The sequence below is a fragment of the Bombus huntii genome, chromosome 12, assembly GCF_024542735.1.
Source record: "Bombus huntii isolate Logan2020A chromosome 12, iyBomHunt1.1, whole genome shotgun sequence".
Classification (NCBI taxonomy): Eukaryota; Metazoa; Arthropoda; class Insecta; order Hymenoptera; family Apidae; genus Bombus; species Bombus huntii.
In genome coordinates, this window is record NC_066249.1 from 9279150 (window position 1) to 9296047 (window position 16898).

The following is a 16898-nucleotide window of genomic DNA, read 5'->3' on the forward strand; positions in this document are numbered from 1 at the left end:
ATCAGGACCGTACAAATATAAATATTTAATACAATATTGTATTATAACTTAAAATATGGTAAATATGGAACATATTTTAATGATTTTAAGAATACTAGATACATCAATATTAAAGATATTTCTGTAGAAATAAAGATTAAATTAAGTGGTTGTTAAAGAAATATATAAATTATAATTAATCACTGTCTTTAGATTCAGCCTCACTAGAAGGTGGAGTACTTTCAATAGGTTCTTCATCACTACCCTCGGATTCTTCTTTCCTTTTCTTCTTCAACTTCTTGTCGTCATCCTCCTACAATAAAATCATATGCAATAGAATATATCTTAAAAAATGTTTTTAATAGAACACAACTAATATAATGAAATTACCGCACTCCGTTTATCTCCGCTTTTCTTTTCTTTACCTCCGTCACTGTCTTCATCCGAAGCCTTCTTTTCTGATTTCTATAGAAATATTTAATTAAAATAATATTTCTACTGTCATAATATAATACTAATAAAATACCTAATAAATTATACTCTTAATTCTTAACATACCTTATTATCTTCATCGCTACTGCTTTCATCATCACTAATATATTCTTTACTTTTGAAACTGGTTCCGGTCATAAGCTTACTGGGAGATTCTTTTTTACTCTCTTTCCTCTTCTTCTCTCCCTTTTCTTTCTTTTCTGATATCTTTTCCTTATCGCCACCTCCTCCGCCACTAGCTTCATATTCTTTCATTGATGCAGTGTACTCTTTCTTTGCCTTTGCTGCTTTTTGTTCCCATTCCTATTATAATTAGTATATATTAAATAATTATGGAATTACATGTAAGAAATTAAAGCAATTTTGGTCTTACAGATTTATCTTTTAGTTCCCTCCACATTTCACCTCCTTTCTTTGCAATTTCTGTAACAGCAATTCCAGGATTTTCTGCTTTAATTCTTTCTCGAGCACTGTTTAACCATATCATAAATGCAGTTGGCGGTCTCTTAGGTTTATTTGCATCTTTTTCTTTCTTCTGTTTTCTAGGTTTTCTTGGCTTCTCTGACTAAATAAGGCAATACATACATTGATAAACCATTCTTAGTAAATTATCTAATCTGGGTACGATTGCAAATTCATTCTTATAAATATTAAAAACACTGTAAAAAAAATATAAGTAAAATGTTTACCACGGTTTTAGCTGACTTTGGTTTCTTTTCTCTTTTTTCTTTCTTCTCTTTCTTTTGACTTTTTCCTGAAGCATCCGATTCATTTTCACTTTCTGAACTATTTGGATTACTGTCATATTCTTCTGCCACATCACTCTCGTCCTAAAAGAATATATATATATATACAAGGTATATAAATTTGTATGTTTGCCAAAAATTTTAATAAAATCACACCTGATTCGGATTAAAATCTTCATCGGTAGACTCTTCCTCAGAATCCTGATTTTCCTCTGCATCTCTTTCCTGTGCTTCTGCTTTAACTCTTGCCAAATACGCATCTGGCTCATCTTCTTGATCGCTATCTCCAAAGTCATTGTCATAATTCAATTTGTCCTATTGCAAAAACAAAGAATTTCTTAATATAATTAATTAAAGAATTACAATTACGATAATAATTCATACTTACACTCTTGCCTCTATTTTTAACCCGTAATTTTTTGGAAGTAATAAAGTCAAAAAGTTTTCCATACTCCTCCTTTTCTATACTACTGAATGTATGAACAACACCGCTAGTCAATTCAATTTCAAAATCAAATGATCTTGTAGAACCACCACCACGGGCGAAATTTACTGACGCAATTTCTTCAAAACGTATATGGATTGGTGGTTTATGAACGTAAATAAAACCTCTTTCTAAAGGATATAAATAACCTGCAGCTGCTTTAAATGAACAACTGATTGCAAGTGTTCCAGAATGACTGAAAATTAAAAACATATAATATATTAAAGTATTTCGGCTACGCAGTTTACAAAAAACTTACCTAATGAAATTTCCAGGTCCAGTAAGTTTTCTATTAATAATAACTTTCATTACTTTTCCTAAAACTTCATAAGTTGGTCCAGATAATTCTTTTGGTAATTTATCTTCATATTTTTCTTTTAATTCTTTTCTGCAATAATATAATATAATATAATATAATATAATATAATATAATATAATATAATATAATATAATATAAATATATGAATAGTAAACATATTCATATTTTTACCATAGTGCTTGAGTCAAATACAGATACATACTCAGAAAAAGGTAATTCAATTGAAGTTTCTTCTTCTTGATTGAATAATAATACTAAATAATGATAACGGGTTTGACCCTGTTTAATTGGTGGATCTAAACTGACCTAAGCGAAAGATATTAACGATAATAATAAAACAAATAATTAACAAGAAAAAATAAAAATAATTTTCGAAATGCTTACCACAAAATACATTTGCCTATTGTCCTTATGTGGTAAAAGAAATAGCCTTAAAACAGTTGACATTGGAATCTTGTAATCAAAAGTTTTACCATGTAATTGGAAAAATGATTGGAATATCTTTATATCATAACGACCACTGGAAGAGGGAGTTATATTAATATATGAATCTTTTAAATTATATTTCTTAAACATATATACATACCGTGGTGTAAGACATTGAATCTCTCGAAATATTGCAATAGCATCTCCACTGACACTGATGACAGATGCTTTTTCCATAACTTGCTGATGAAATGCTTCTACTGGATCTTGATCTGCGCTGTCACTAATAGGGATATGAAATCTCATTTCCATTAAACTCACAGGAGCATCATCATTCTGAAAAATGTACAAAATTTTAATATTAAGAAACGTTATTAATGTTAAACACGTTACATTATCGATAATTTACCTGATGGAATTCCAATGTGACTTCATTCTTACCAGTGTTACATTGAGACACATCGTACAATGGAATTTCAAAAGCAGTATGATGACCAACATCAAAACTTAATACAGAACCATTAAACCTAGCTGTACCCCAATTCCAACCTTTTAGGCTAAGTTCCTTTTCTAGCATATCTTTTTTATAGTTTTGTAGGAAGAATTTTGCAATTTTTTCTTGATCCTAAAAATAAATATTGTTTTATTACAAAACGTAAAATTGAAAAAAGATTTATTCTTAACTAAAAATTGTTACTTACACCTTCCTTGAATCCACGAAACCTATGTAGAGTTCCATTTTTGAGAAATATTCGAAGACCCCAGGTACCAATGAATTTTTGATAATTTACCATTTCCATATCCGATGCTGAAATTTGTTCTACTTTGCCTGTCTTTTGATTTTTAAAAATCAAATGTTGGTCTGTAAGCTTCAATCGCCCAGGAGTCTGTACATAAGAAAGTCATATATAAGTGCAATTATACAGAAATTTTTATTTATCTCATTACCATCGTAACATAAATAGTACCATCGAAAGTAACTGATGAATTATTACTAACATTTTTATTAATAATTTCAATATTTATAAGATGGAATACAATTTGTTTGCAATTATATTATAAAATATAATAAAAACGTGGATTTCATCTAGGCATGTTACTTATTAATCTAACTTTAAACATTAACAAAGAAATGATATAACGCGACTACAAAATGAAAGTAAAAGAGAGAATGAGAAGTATTGTTACTCGTTACAGACTTTAAGTAATATATTACTTACCATAGCTCCTTTAACTTCTGCAATCACATCAGTATATTCTAAAAAATCCATTTTTGAAAACACCTAAAATTAATATACAAATTATTATTTGTTTATTATGATTCCTCTTCGTATCTACAAGTTAAACGCATAATCAAAAAAATCAAACGCTTTTTATAAATTACTTTACAATTCAAAACGAGAAACTGATGCAAGGTCGATGTAGAAAACAAATTTCTCATGTACGGCGTACAACGCGCCAAGTTCTTGCTCTCAGAATATTTTCCGAAAACATAATTGGTTAACACAGATTAAGACTATAAGTACAATTTATAGTAAAATTTGTATACTATGTATAAAAGAATATTTATTTTTGCTGTCTATTTAGCTTTAAATATAACGCTAAAATTTATATATAATCTTAAATTTTAGATACATAGTAGTAAAAAATTTTAAAAATTTATTAAAACTAAAATTATTACCCTAGAATTTGCAAAAAGTTGATTGGTTAAATTAACCATAGAGCGTAAGTACGTGTAGATGAGTAAACACGTTCAAAACTTTCCGTATTATTAGTTGAAACGTCCATTCTATGCGCATATAGATATAGCAAAAGTGCAATTCATACCATCGTATCTTCTTATTATTTGTAATATATTTTAATAAAACAGAAGAAATATTTTATGTAAAAGGATTCATTAGTAAAAAGCTTAAGTTTAAATATTATATTATTTAATTATTTTAATAATTTTATACTTTATAAATAAGAAAATTAGTTTGGAATAAATAGTAACAAATTTTATAATTTACACGGGACTAGATTATTATTTATACAACATTTTTATATTCTTGTACTATGTAAGTACACAATAGCAAATAATTTTGTAAAAACACTGAAAAGATGTTGTAAAAACAATGTGTTATAAGTTGTATAAAATATACTAGTTAAGATTATATGTATGTTTGTATATATCTTTTAATTCAAAATTTCACATTAGTTTCTTTGAATATCAATCTTTTCCAGATAATAATGGCACAAACAGAATTTCCACCATTAAAAAATGATTTAATTTTAAAAGCTGCAAAAGGAGAACCCACAGAACGTGTTCCAATATGGATAATGCGTCAAGCAGGGAGATATCTTCCAGAGTTTCAAGAAATCAGATCAAAACATGACTTTTTCTCTGTTTGTCAAACACCAGCTTTAGCTTCTGAAGTTACTTTACAGCCTATAAAACGGTTTGATTTGGATGCTAGCATTATCTTTTCTGACATATTAGTTCTACCACAAGCAATGGGTTTAACTGTTGAAATGGTTCCTGGAACGGTTTGTTTTTTTTTTTTTTTTTTTTATATATTAAAGTTTCTTATAATCTTACACAAAAAGAAATCTTTAAAAAGCAAATATAAATATAATAATAATTTGTGATAAAAAAAAACAGGGACCAATTTTACCCAAACCTTTGAAGGATCCAACAGATTTAGTTAGATTAGTTCATCCAAATGTAGAAAAGGATTTAAAATATGTAGGAGACGCCATAACTTTAACAAGACATAAATTAGAGGGAGAAGTACCATTGATTGGCTTTACTGGTGCACCAGTGAGTAAATCGATTCCTACATATTATAGAGCAAGTACTTTCAGTATTTATATTTGTAAATTATTAGTGGACATTAATGAGCTACATGATCCAAGGTGGAGGTAGTTCAACAATGACAAAGGCACGACAATGGTTATATAAGTATTCAGAAGACTCTCACAAACTCTTACAACTTATTACGAATGTCATCATTGATTACCTTGTAATGCAAGTAAAAGCTGGAGCACAGGTATAGACTTGTCCTTTTTTTGTTGAAAAAATATTACAATGTTATAAAAAAAATATAATAAAATAAAAAAAATAAAATAAAATGATTCCAATGTTAATTAATGAAGTGTAATGTAACTTTTCTATTATAGTTATTGCAAGTATTTGAAAGTCATAGTGATTTCCTTAATGACGAATTATTTGAAAAGTATTCGTTTAAATATTTGAAAGAAATTAGCGACAAAGTGAGACAGCGATTGAAGGAAGAAAATATTCCTGAAGTGCCAATGGTAAGTAAAATAAATGTTATGGTATATTTATGGTGATTTATTTTAATTTAAGTTCCTAAAGAATGGCAAATTTTAGATTGCTTTTCCTAAAGGTGCAACTATGAATTCCTTAGAAGTGTTGGCAAAGTCTAAAACTTATGAAGTATTGGGTTTAGATTGGAATGTTAATCCTATAGAAGCAAGAAAAAGATTTGGTTCTGAAATTACTTTGCAAGGAAATTTAGATCCATGTGCATTATATGCCTCTGAGGTGTATATAATTTTATACAGAAAATTATATTTGGAATACTTAATACACAGCCACTTTTTTTTTTTTTTTTGATCCTTATTTATATTTCTACTAATCAAGGTATCTCTTTTTCTATAGCAAGAAATAGCCGATCGTGCTCGAGACATGGCAATAAAATTCGGCAAAACTCGATATATAGCGAATTTGGGACATGGTATTCTACCAGATATACCAATAACGTCAGTTGCAGCTTTTATCAAAGGGATTCATTCAGTGTAATTTGTTTGTTGCAGTGCAAACTTTATAATAAATTTTATTCTATTTTTACCAAATTTCGCACAAATTCAATTGATGTCAGAGATATTAATATAATACATTACATTTAAATATCTTTTTATTAGTGTATCGAGAGGATCAACCTTGTGTTTTTAAGTGATACTACATACTTTTCAATTTAATAATCAGTACAACATATTATTTCAAAGTGTATATTCTAGCTTAAATATATAAATTTATCGCGTTTATAAAAAAAATCTATCAGTCCCTTTAAGCTTTGAAAATTTAATACTCCTAAAAAACCTTCATTTTAAATTTCAAATCATCCAAAGTATACAATAGATTCTACCAACTTGCGACTGCCACGACCGTGGTTAGTGTGCGATAAAATAGAAGTCGCGGGATTAACGCTTGCTTCCTCGGCCGTCTTGGTTTTGTGGCGTTTTCGTCGTTCGTAAGGTGGCGTCGCCTGTGGCCTATGAGCCAAGCTGGTCGACGGGCCGCCACAAATTTCCAACTGGCACGATATTTCTCATCTAACTCTACCCCCACAAACACTCCCAGCCGGAATCCGTGGATCTATCCGAGTGGCCCCCTGTCGCCGATTAGCGGTTCGCGCAAGCGCAGCCAACTCTTCTGGTTAGAGTGTCCATTTTGATCACATGTGAGTATCTCCAGTCTGTTCTCCTTTTTTCACGCTGAGTCTAGCTGGTCGGCTTGTGATCACTCGAACAAGTTTGCAAAACGTGCTACTGAAAAATCCCAAGAACAAAGAACGCCAGTATCCGAGGCTAGTACGTATCCGTCATTTCTTGAACGTTTTCCGAGAGTCGGCAATTTCGGCAACGAACCGCACGCAATCCTTTTCGCGCCATCTTCTTAAGGAAAACGGTCAAAAAACCGTAGTAAACTCGTCCCCGAAGGTAATTTGACTTTCGCGAGGCTTTCCGCTTCATTTTTCATAGAGAGGTTTCAATAATTGGAGAACTGTCAGCCGGGTTGGAATCTTTGGTTAGATTGTACTTGCACAACGTGTTCATTTTTCGTTCTGTTCACTATCACGGTAGCTTTTCGATACTTTTTGCGTTTCACGTTTATTCTGCAAACATTTTCAAGCATTGAACATCGTACTTAATGTTACTATTATTTCTCATTTTTTTGTTATTATTTGTAATATCTCGAAAACACTCGGCTTTTTTACAATTTTAAATATTTCGTTCCATACAATGAAACATGTTCCTCACTGTTTTAAGCAATTTTTGTTACTTACGTTGCTGAATCTGTTGTTTATAATTTGAAGTGCAGCCAAGTTGTATGTTAAACGTGCCAATATCTTTTTTAATATTAAAAGAGTAAAGTTGTAGCACACATTTGAAGTATCACATTTCAAAACATATTGTGAAAGATGGTATAGTTTTGTTTTTTATATTCATGTTGCATTTTTGTATAATAATATTGATGTACTTCTAATGTTTTACAAAATATAATAGATTGTTACATCATATAGCATTGTATTTTGTAACAGTTTTCCTATTCGACTTATGTTTGTATTGTATGTTTCATTTGTATTTGAAATAACAACTTAAACGATTTTTATTAACTTCTTACTAGGAATTTCATTTTTAGCGATAAGTTACATACCATATGGTGATTTTGTAGGAATTATAATAGTCATGAAGCTCTAACGATATGATGCCTTTAAATATAGTTATAAAATTCAATAATATTAATAATATTAATAGAATGTTTTATTTGCTAAAGTTAAAAAAAAAAAAAAAAAAAGAAAAAGAAAAAAAAAGCAGTTTAGAAAGTGTTCTAATTTCTTAGTTTTCTTATAAATTTTAATGCCATATCTTAGCATTACATTGTAACTTATAAAACAGTTCTATACCTTCCATAAAAAATTAATTAGGTTATTGATTCCTTTTACAAACATAATATTGAACTTTACCATTTTTATTAAAAAACAATATTAGATTCTTATAATTTATTTTTTTAATGTATATGTTATATGTAAAAATATCTTATTTTATATCTCATATGCACGAATTCAATGTTAATTATATATGATATATTAAATCTTTGAGACATAAAATATGTAAAAATATGTAATTCTTGATCTGTTTCAATTTATTTCAGAATAACAGAAACTAAGGATGGCAGACATAGAGGATACTCACTTTGAGACTGGAGACTCTGGTGCTTCTGTAACATACCCGATGCAGTGTTCAGCTCTGCGTAAAAACGGGTTTGTCATGCTGAAATCTCGGCCGTGCAAAATTGTAGAAATGTCAACTTCTAAAACAGGAAAACATGGCCATGCCAAAGTACATCTTGTAGGCATTGACATTTTTACTTCAAAAAAATATGAGGACATTTGTCCATCTACGCACAATATGGATGTGCCATTTGTTAAGCGGGAAGATTATCAGGTAAATTATTTAAGAGTAATTTTATAAAATTACTCTACATTATAATAATGTTTCTCATGCATATTGTTTATAATAAAGTATTATTTCTGTAGTATTTATTTGTTAAAATAGTTATTTATTGACAAATTCTATAAAATGATATAGAAAATATTGTATAATAATAATAATAATATTGTGATAATAAGGTTAATAACATTGTAATAACATAAAAATTTTCTAATTATGAAAGAAATTATAAATATAAAATACTAATCGTTATTTTTAATTAAATTGTGCTGTACCAATTTCCTTTGTCAAGTTTTTCTTACATAAATAAGATATATGTTCTTATTTAGATCACAAGTGCAAAACAAAGAGAAATGTAACTGGAAGTCTATCCTAACCTGGAGGGGAAGGATTATGGAAAAAGATAAATAAATCGTATGTCTTTATGTTACAGCTAGCAGACATATCTGACGATGGCTACTTATGCCTGATGGCTGATAATGGTGAACTCCGTGAAGATTTAAAAATTCCTGATGGTGAACTGGGTACTCAGTTACGTGCTGATCATGAGGCTGGGAAAGAGCTTCTTGTGAGTATCGTTCTATTACAGAAAAGATTAATAAAGATTAATTATAAAATATTTTATTTAAATATCAATAAAGTTTATGCTTATTCTTTATTATAGCATCTATATTTTGCAATTTGCACAAATTTCTGTACAAGTTTCTTGTTTGCTTGACTAATGTGCAAAATTATCTTGTATTATAAACAATATCATTCTGTTTCTACTTATTTTCTTTGCAATACATTTGTATTAACAGAAAGATGCAGAAAAATAATATTTTATTTTTTCAGTGCACTGTACTGAAGGCATGTGGTGAAGAAGTTGTGATTGCCATTAAAACTAACACTGCCATCGATAAATAATTGTGTTCAGTCCAGACTCCACCATCACATTAAAGAAATAAACAAAACACACACAGTTAATATATTATTAAGAGAAACCTAAGATACAATACAAGATGATCAATGGTTAACATAAGAACTACTACCAACAACAAATAGGGAGGAAAAGAGAGTGGGGGCACTTGGGAAAAGAATAAAACGAAGGGGAAAGAAATAACGTGGGAAAGGAAAGAAGCAAACATGTAATTTAAAAACTGAAAGGAAGAGAAAAACAATGTGCGTGAGCGTGTAAGTGTGAGGGAGGAGAGGATTACAAATAATGAAATAATTGCAAAAACAAAAAAAAAAAAAATAAAAAAAACAAATAAAAAGAGAATAAACCAAGAAACAGTATCAGCTTAGACCTTGGGAAAAATGAATGTTTTGGTGGCTTAAACTGTTGAGATTAAAAGGCAGTTTTAACATTGGGAAATTTTGAAAGAGGACTATTTTGCCTTGATTTGTGATTTCTAAAATTTGAACATGATTAGAATTTTATCTCTATTGGAATTTCAATTACATCTCTCAGCGGTAACATATAATTTTATCCGAACTTATGATTTTATTGAAAGCCCAATATTTCTAAAGTTCTAATCATCTAAAAATCTTGTTTCCTTACACTAACCCCTTTTCTCTGTATACTTTAATTGAAGTTTCAATTCCTTTACAAGTTCGATTTTAAAAATTTTCTGTTATACTCAAACTGCAATTCTATAGGAATATATAGAATTCCAATTACATTAGAATTTTAATTCCTCTATAATACATCCTATATTTGCTTGGAATTGTCTTTTTCTCTCTCCTTCATTCAAGTTCATTACATCTTTTTTTATTAAAATTATATGTTTTATAGCATCCAGCTTAATTTAAAATTAATATCTTGTTTTAGTTTCGAACTTTTTTTTTTATATAAATATGATCCTGTCTAATTTTTATTAGTATTCTATGCTACTAAAGCATTGTTAACAAAAATTGATGTCTTACTAGAAATGCTTAATATCTGTTGTTTGTCTAAGAACCTTACCTGACAGTAACTTATTCTTGAAGGTTTTTAATTTTATACTTCTTGTTGGATTAAAATTTGTATTCCAAATTTCTTTAGATTTTAAAAAAATATATTCCTAGTTTCGAATTTATAAAAATCACTACAATGTATTTTTCAAACTCGTACAAAGGGCTGAAACTTATATTTCTTGCTTGAAATTTAAACCATAACTTTGCATTTTTAATTACAGGAACATATTCAAAATAGTAAAACTTAATTTTCTGCATAGATCTGATGGATCTTTATTAATTTCCTGTAAAAGTTGTAGTTTTTATTTAGAACTCGTATTGTAGGAGGACCGTTTTTATATTTAACAATTTTCAGAACTTTGATATTCTGAGATTAGAATCGAAACTTCAAACTCGGTGAATATTGAACTCTTAAACTCGAACACGAAATTTTGGAATTCAATTTGAACTTCAGACTCCGTACATGTAATTTCAAAGATAACTTCAAACTTGAATTCTGAAATTTTAAGTTTATCACTCAATTTTGATTTCTGACTTGAAGTTTGAGTTAAAATGTAACTGCCTAAGTTACATCAGAAGCTCAATTTCAAATCAGACCGTACCATCTATGAAAACATAAAAAACTATAAAAAAAATACAAAAGATGAATGATAAGAAACAACTAAGCTACTGTAATCTAAGCAGACTAATTTAAGATTAAGACTACCTAGATAAATGAATTTAATCGATAAAAAGAAACTGAAGAAAAGGAAGAAAAAACGAATCAATCGGCCTCACGGTCGTATTTCAACCACGAGAGACGGAAATCGTTTTTTTCTGCTTCTCGATATTCGGTTTAATTAATAATACACCACTGCTGGTCGTTCCGTTAAATTTTAACAATTTGTACTAAAAATAATTTTCAGGCACCAAACAAATTAAAATCAATCATTTACTCTATAAGCACGGATGTGAAATGATATTTCGAGAATATTGTTTTTGAAAATATTTTTAGTATAAAGAAATCTCAATTATACTTAATTAAAATTACCAATTATATAGTTTGTCAATAGTTACTAGTATTTATGTAGCAATAAATAGGATCTAAACAATTAATGAAACTCATTTCAAGTGGTATAATTATTGATATATCAAATGTAATTACTTCAGTTATAAAATATATTCTTGAAATATTATTCTTTAATTCTATTGCACACGCATTAAATTAATGTGCAAAGTATTAAATCATAATACAGTAAAACCTTAACACACACAGACGCTATATAGATATTTTCAAAAAATAATATAACCAGCATTGGCGTATATAGGCAAACAACGTATACACACGAATACACATATACAAGTACACACAGTGGTGAAGTATATGAAAATATACAAGTATATACGAAAGTACACTATTACGAAATTCAAAACAAAAAACACAGACGTAAAGTATATAAGTAAATGGATACCAACGAGCATTTGTTTATACGGCGGAAATCAATGGAAGATAAATGGATAAATAAATGATAAAAAAGCCGTCGGTGCTATTGTGTCAACCTTCGATGATATTTTGTTGTTCTTATAATAGCACGTTACTGAAACTTCGAGTCTTAATGATTTTGCTATTTTTTTATTTTTTATTAACTGACATGATATTACATTCATTTAAGTTAATTAAAACTATCGAAAACAACTAAATTGAAATTCTTGTCATTTTGTCCTTTTCAATTTCATTCATATTATCTAAAATTTTTTACTTATCATAAGTCTACTGATATCGTATTCAAAATATCAATGCAGGAACTAACAATATTAGCGATTATAAAAAATTAAACTCAATTATATTAAATAAACAGTTTCTTTTAATTACAAAAAGTATTCCATAAAATTTGCATAATATTTTTAGTCAAGTTTAATTAAAATCTGTTAAAATCGATTAAAGACTTAATTATGCTATTAGAAACCATGAATCAACTTGAAAATATTTTTTTCAAATTTAAATTTAATGCAATTTGAAACTTATTTACTAATATTGAGTACTTAGGCAGGAAATTAGTGAACGACTTGTTAGAAGTTTATTCGCAAATATTCTCTTTAATATTCCTACATTTTCAAACATTAATACTCTTATATCTCGTATTATTAATAATTATTAATGATTAAGAAAACATTACGAGTGCCATTATATATGTATATATACGTATACATACAAAATACATATATATATATATATATATATATATATATGTATATATATATATATATATATATATATATATATATATATATATATATATATATATATATATATATATATACGTATAAATGTATATTTGACTCGGATTTACACGAGTACAGCATACACACAACATACACGCATAAACATGAAAACATGTCAAAGATATGTAACACAGTAACGAAAATGTATCTTGTATGTACTATGACTGCATTTTTTTTTTTTTTTTAATTTATTCATTGTAAAAATGAGATACGTCTGTACAAGTGTAAAAGATGTTTTATAACTTATGCCTACATACATTAGACATCGTTCGCTAACCAGACGGTGAATAATTTTATTTAAAAAATATGTAAAATGACATTATTATGAAAGTTCCGTACGTTTGCATAGATCAAATTCTGGTGGACTTAACGAGAAATATAGCAATTTATAAAATTAATAAACAATACATAACACTATGAAAATGTAGAGGAACATCATAACAATGCTTTATAAATTAATGCTTAATACATATATATCTCAATGAGTAGTAAACAATACAAGAAAGATTGCACAAAGTGGTAAAATCTAAGTATATAAATTTGTTGTATTTAAAAACGAAAAGCTTTAAACATAAATATGTACTCTATGAGAATTATCGTAAATCAATTACTTCGAGGCTTAAACATTTATTATTAACTTAGGGTGTTACATACCTTTAAACATATTCTCTCTCTCTCTCTCTCTCTCTCTCTCTATATATATATATATATATATATGTAAACCCAGACACTCTCGTAATGTCTCTTAATATTTTATTCAGAATCTCGACATAATCAATAATTGATATTCAATTATTTATTCTTTAATACTTCAGGAAAAATTCATCTTTACCGTTGCACCCTGCATATCACAGGAAACTGTCCAAAATTCACGTTACAGTAACTGTAACAATTCGAATCTTAATTTCATCATTTACGATTTCTCTTTTATTTCTTCCTTTTTTATTGACACTCCTCAAAATCGATGGAAAGTTGATCTTCCTCGGAAGATCAATTATTGGCATTTCTCCTTTGCAACGCGGCCGCGAGATCCTGTCGGAGGGCAGCTTGTTGTCGTTGATCAGCTAAAGATTGAACAGACCTTAAACCATTTACAATATCTTTCGTTTTTCCAAAATAAATTTCATTTAAGGTATTTCGAATTTTATTTTCCATATCTTCAACCATGCGACCAATATTAGCAATATGTGGAGAACTCTCACTTATTTGGGCATCTTGTTCAACCTAAAAAAAATGTGTTAGGAAATAACTTCACATAATTGTGATATACTCGTTGAATGTCGTACAGAAAATAATTAATACATATAAAGATCTCTTCTTTTTTTTTTTAATTATAATTAGAAATTAATTAGAAACAAACCTGTCTTGTAAGACTTCCACCAAGATTCATTGTTCCAGAGCCATGTTTATTAGTTTGTAACCAAAGCATTGCAGTGGAAGTTAATTTATAATGTGCAATCCTTCCACTGGATTTTTCTTGAACTTCCACTACATGAATTGAATCCCAACAACCTTTAATTTTCTTTGAACCATCACCTGCTTTTTTAATCAATATTACTGCTGCAAAACCATGATCCAAGTCCCACAGATAGACAGAAGAAACTCCACCTTCAAAGTAAAGTTCTCTGTATTGATCAAATGCATGATTTGCATCTATCTCTAATTTTCTAAGCCTTTCAGATGGCATTGAACCATCTTCTAGTGGAGGATCATACGTATTACTCCAAGGGGACCTGCAACATAATTTTATAACGTAAAATATTATTTCTTTATTCTTAATGTAATATTAGTAAAACTAAATACAATAACAATATTAATAACAGAATAGAGCAAAGCACATTTTCGCAATTACCTATAGGAATCTCCATCTCTATTATAGTCACAAAGTAAATAATCTTTTCCAGATTCTTTATCTTTTGCAATTTTTAAGGGCTGATCAACAGAGGATAAGAGATCTTCACAAAGAGATGGCACTAGATCTATTAAATCACTCAAATTCTTTTCAATTTGCTGAGGTGGCAGTCTTCTCATCAAATCCAAAGCACAATCCATTTGCTGTTCCGTCTTTAACATTAAAATTAAGTTTGATTTAATTTTAAATATTCTATAACCCAGTGAATTTGTAAGTCTAATCATATCTTTAATAAATGGAATTTTATACATTTATAATGAAACTGTTAAGTCTAATATAACTATACTATATTTCTAATTTAATGTCATCTTGAATAAATCTAATTTATACAAATTTCATCTTAGAATTTAATATAATTAAATCGTAGTAGTAAGTGTGATAGTAGTAAATATAATTTAGTATAATTAATATAATTCAAATTTAGCATAAGCAGGCGGCAAGCCATATGAAATTCAATATAAATAAGCGATAAGATACATATTAACTTTCGCTAATTTCAATAAAAGACAGAAAAGAAATGCTAGGAGACATCAATATTAATTCATTAGTACGAGTTACATCAAGAAGACATTTATATGGGTTAACCAAAAATTATCTACATTACAAAAAATATATAAATGAATTTATATTTTTAATTTTTTTAAAATGACCGAAGAACCAAAATTTTCATGTATGTCACTGGGTGGCGCCATTTTGACGTTTGTTTCATTTTAGGTTAGGTAAAAATTTTTCTTAGAATATCACAATCACAAAAATACACAAACATCTTTTACAACAAACCTTTTCAAAAATTTTATCGTGAATGGGAGATTTTATAAAGTTAGACTTTCCTATATCGAACACTATCTCTAAAAAGTGTTATTACTGATTTTAGTTGACATTATTAATAAAATAATATAATGTTACAATTATAGATTAAAAATATTAAACTTACCATTTTAAATGATTGAAGAATTTGGCGAAAGTCACTCAGACCATCAATCAATAAAAACTACAAAATCAATGAAAAATTTATTGAAATTGTTTACCCTCTGACCTGCATTCAGTCACCGAAAACGAATATTCAAGGGGCGTGTCAAGACTACCGCTGATTGGCCAATAGACAATTCAATGCTATCAACATAATGTGAGTGAAAATTATAGAGCATATGTTATATAACAATAGGACAAGTAATAAAATGTTTACAATACATTACTAGTGAAATTATTGCTCATTCCTAAGTAATCGCTCGATTAAATTTTAAGTAACAATGCCATACATCTACCACTTTTAGGAATGCAAATTGAAGAATTAGATAAAATTAATTCTACATAGAATTCTCTAGACGAAATTAACTAAAATTTACTATATGTAGTTTATTTAATCATTAGAAATGATTAGTGTCGTATATATCGCTTACTTATTCAATTTCAATAAATATTTACTGCATTCTAGCCACGCTTTTCACACATTCTGCAAAGTAACAATTTTAAATGAAAAAAATTGTTACTAATTGTCTTCTAATTCAAAAGATTAAAGTTACATTTCGCTGAAATATATTTTTAGTTTTTATAATAGAAAATATTTCCAATAAGGCAAATTTTGTATTACAGGATTAACTGGCTTGAACTACTGTTTGTCTAATATATATAAATTTAATGAATCGAAAATTTTATTTTTAATAAGATCCCTGATCTTTCTTCTTCAATCTTTTCTCTTAGATTTTTGCAGTGAATGATCATAATTCCGAGATCAAGTTGATTTTAAATTTCGCTCTTAATTTATACATAGATGGCGTTGAGTATAAATTGAAGTTCATATTTATTGCGGCCGTTCATACGTTAATAGAGAATATGTAATCTAATATTTTAACATATAGAAATGCTAATAAATGTCTGATAAATACTCTAACAGAATTCCGATTTTAATTCCAATAATAATGGGTATTATCAGATAGTATACGTAAACGAGGATTAGGCGAGCTTTGATATTTCACAGATCCTTCGAATGAAAGCCTCGTGCACAATTGTATATGCGAGGCTATAAGAATCATCTATATCTATTATAATTCAATTTAAAATGATATCATCAATATATGTATTGGATTTGAGTTAGTTTTT

At 28.3% G+C, this 16898-nt stretch overlaps 4 protein-coding genes across 11 annotated transcripts; 2 read left to right on the forward strand and 2 right to left on the reverse strand.

Moving 5' to 3' along the window:
- Nucleotides 1-54: 54 nt before the first annotated feature.
- Nucleotides 55-3980, reverse strand: LOC126871642 (FACT complex subunit Ssrp1). Of its 5 annotated transcripts, none has more exons than XM_050630652.1 (15): nucleotides 3836-3980; nucleotides 3667-3729; nucleotides 3148-3333; nucleotides 2856-3071; nucleotides 2607-2782; nucleotides 2405-2540; nucleotides 2223-2326; nucleotides 1961-2089; nucleotides 1606-1897; nucleotides 1374-1532; nucleotides 1161-1301; nucleotides 845-1036; nucleotides 538-774; nucleotides 370-444; nucleotides 55-292 (listed from the first exon to the last, which is right to left on the reverse strand). In XM_050630652.1, exons 2-15 carry the CDS (start codon nucleotides 3715-3717, stop codon nucleotides 176-178), a joined length of 2211 nt encoding a protein of 736 aa, XP_050486609.1. In that variant the 5' UTR covers nucleotides 3718-3729; nucleotides 3836-3980; the 3' UTR covers nucleotides 55-175. The 5 variants fall into 5 exon arrangements, with proteins under 5 accessions (XP_050486609.1, XP_050486608.1, XP_050486611.1 ...); XM_050630651.1 differs by having other exon boundaries at nucleotides 1164-1301; nucleotides 3831-3958; XM_050630654.1 differs by having other exon boundaries at nucleotides 375-444; nucleotides 3831-3957.
- A 237-nt stretch (nucleotides 3981-4217) lies between these two features.
- On the forward strand, nucleotides 4218-6304 carry LOC126871644 (uroporphyrinogen decarboxylase). The gene is made up of 7 exons (XM_050630658.1): nucleotides 4218-4503; nucleotides 4670-4972; nucleotides 5088-5246; nucleotides 5314-5475; nucleotides 5606-5743; nucleotides 5820-5993; nucleotides 6111-6304. The coding sequence occupies exons 2-7, from the start codon at nucleotides 4676-4678 to the stop codon at nucleotides 6249-6251; spliced, it is 1071 nt and encodes a 356-aa protein (XP_050486615.1). The 5' UTR covers nucleotides 4218-4503; nucleotides 4670-4675; the 3' UTR covers nucleotides 6252-6304.
- A 466-nt stretch (nucleotides 6305-6770) lies between these two features.
- LOC126871648 (eukaryotic translation initiation factor 5A) lies at nucleotides 6771-9942 on the forward strand. 3 transcript variants are annotated; one of them, XM_050630672.1, is made up of 4 exons: nucleotides 6771-6912; nucleotides 8388-8680; nucleotides 9120-9254; nucleotides 9521-9942. In XM_050630672.1, the coding sequence occupies exons 2-4, from the start codon at nucleotides 8405-8407 to the stop codon at nucleotides 9590-9592; spliced, it is 483 nt and encodes a 160-aa protein (XP_050486629.1). In that variant the 5' UTR covers nucleotides 6771-6912; nucleotides 8388-8404; the 3' UTR covers nucleotides 9593-9942. The 3 variants fall into 3 exon arrangements, with proteins under 3 accessions (XP_050486629.1, XP_050486627.1, XP_050486628.1); XM_050630670.1 differs by having other exon boundaries at nucleotides 6880-7042; XM_050630671.1 differs by having other exon boundaries at nucleotides 6898-7171.
- LOC126871645 (F-actin-capping protein subunit beta) lies at nucleotides 9521-15900 on the reverse strand. Of its 2 annotated transcripts, XM_050630660.1 has the most exons (4): nucleotides 15733-15900; nucleotides 14739-14950; nucleotides 14247-14619; nucleotides 9521-14110 (listed from the first exon to the last, which is right to left on the reverse strand). In XM_050630660.1, the coding sequence occupies exons 1-4, from the start codon at nucleotides 15733-15735 to the stop codon at nucleotides 13877-13879; spliced, it is 822 nt and encodes a 273-aa protein (XP_050486617.1). In that variant the 5' UTR covers nucleotides 15736-15900; the 3' UTR covers nucleotides 9521-13876. The 2 variants fall into 2 exon arrangements, with proteins under 2 accessions (XP_050486617.1, XP_050486616.1); XM_050630659.1 differs by lacking the exon at nucleotides 15733-15900 and having other exon boundaries at nucleotides 11720-14110; nucleotides 14739-15037.
- Between the last annotated feature and the right edge of the window lie 998 nt (nucleotides 15901-16898).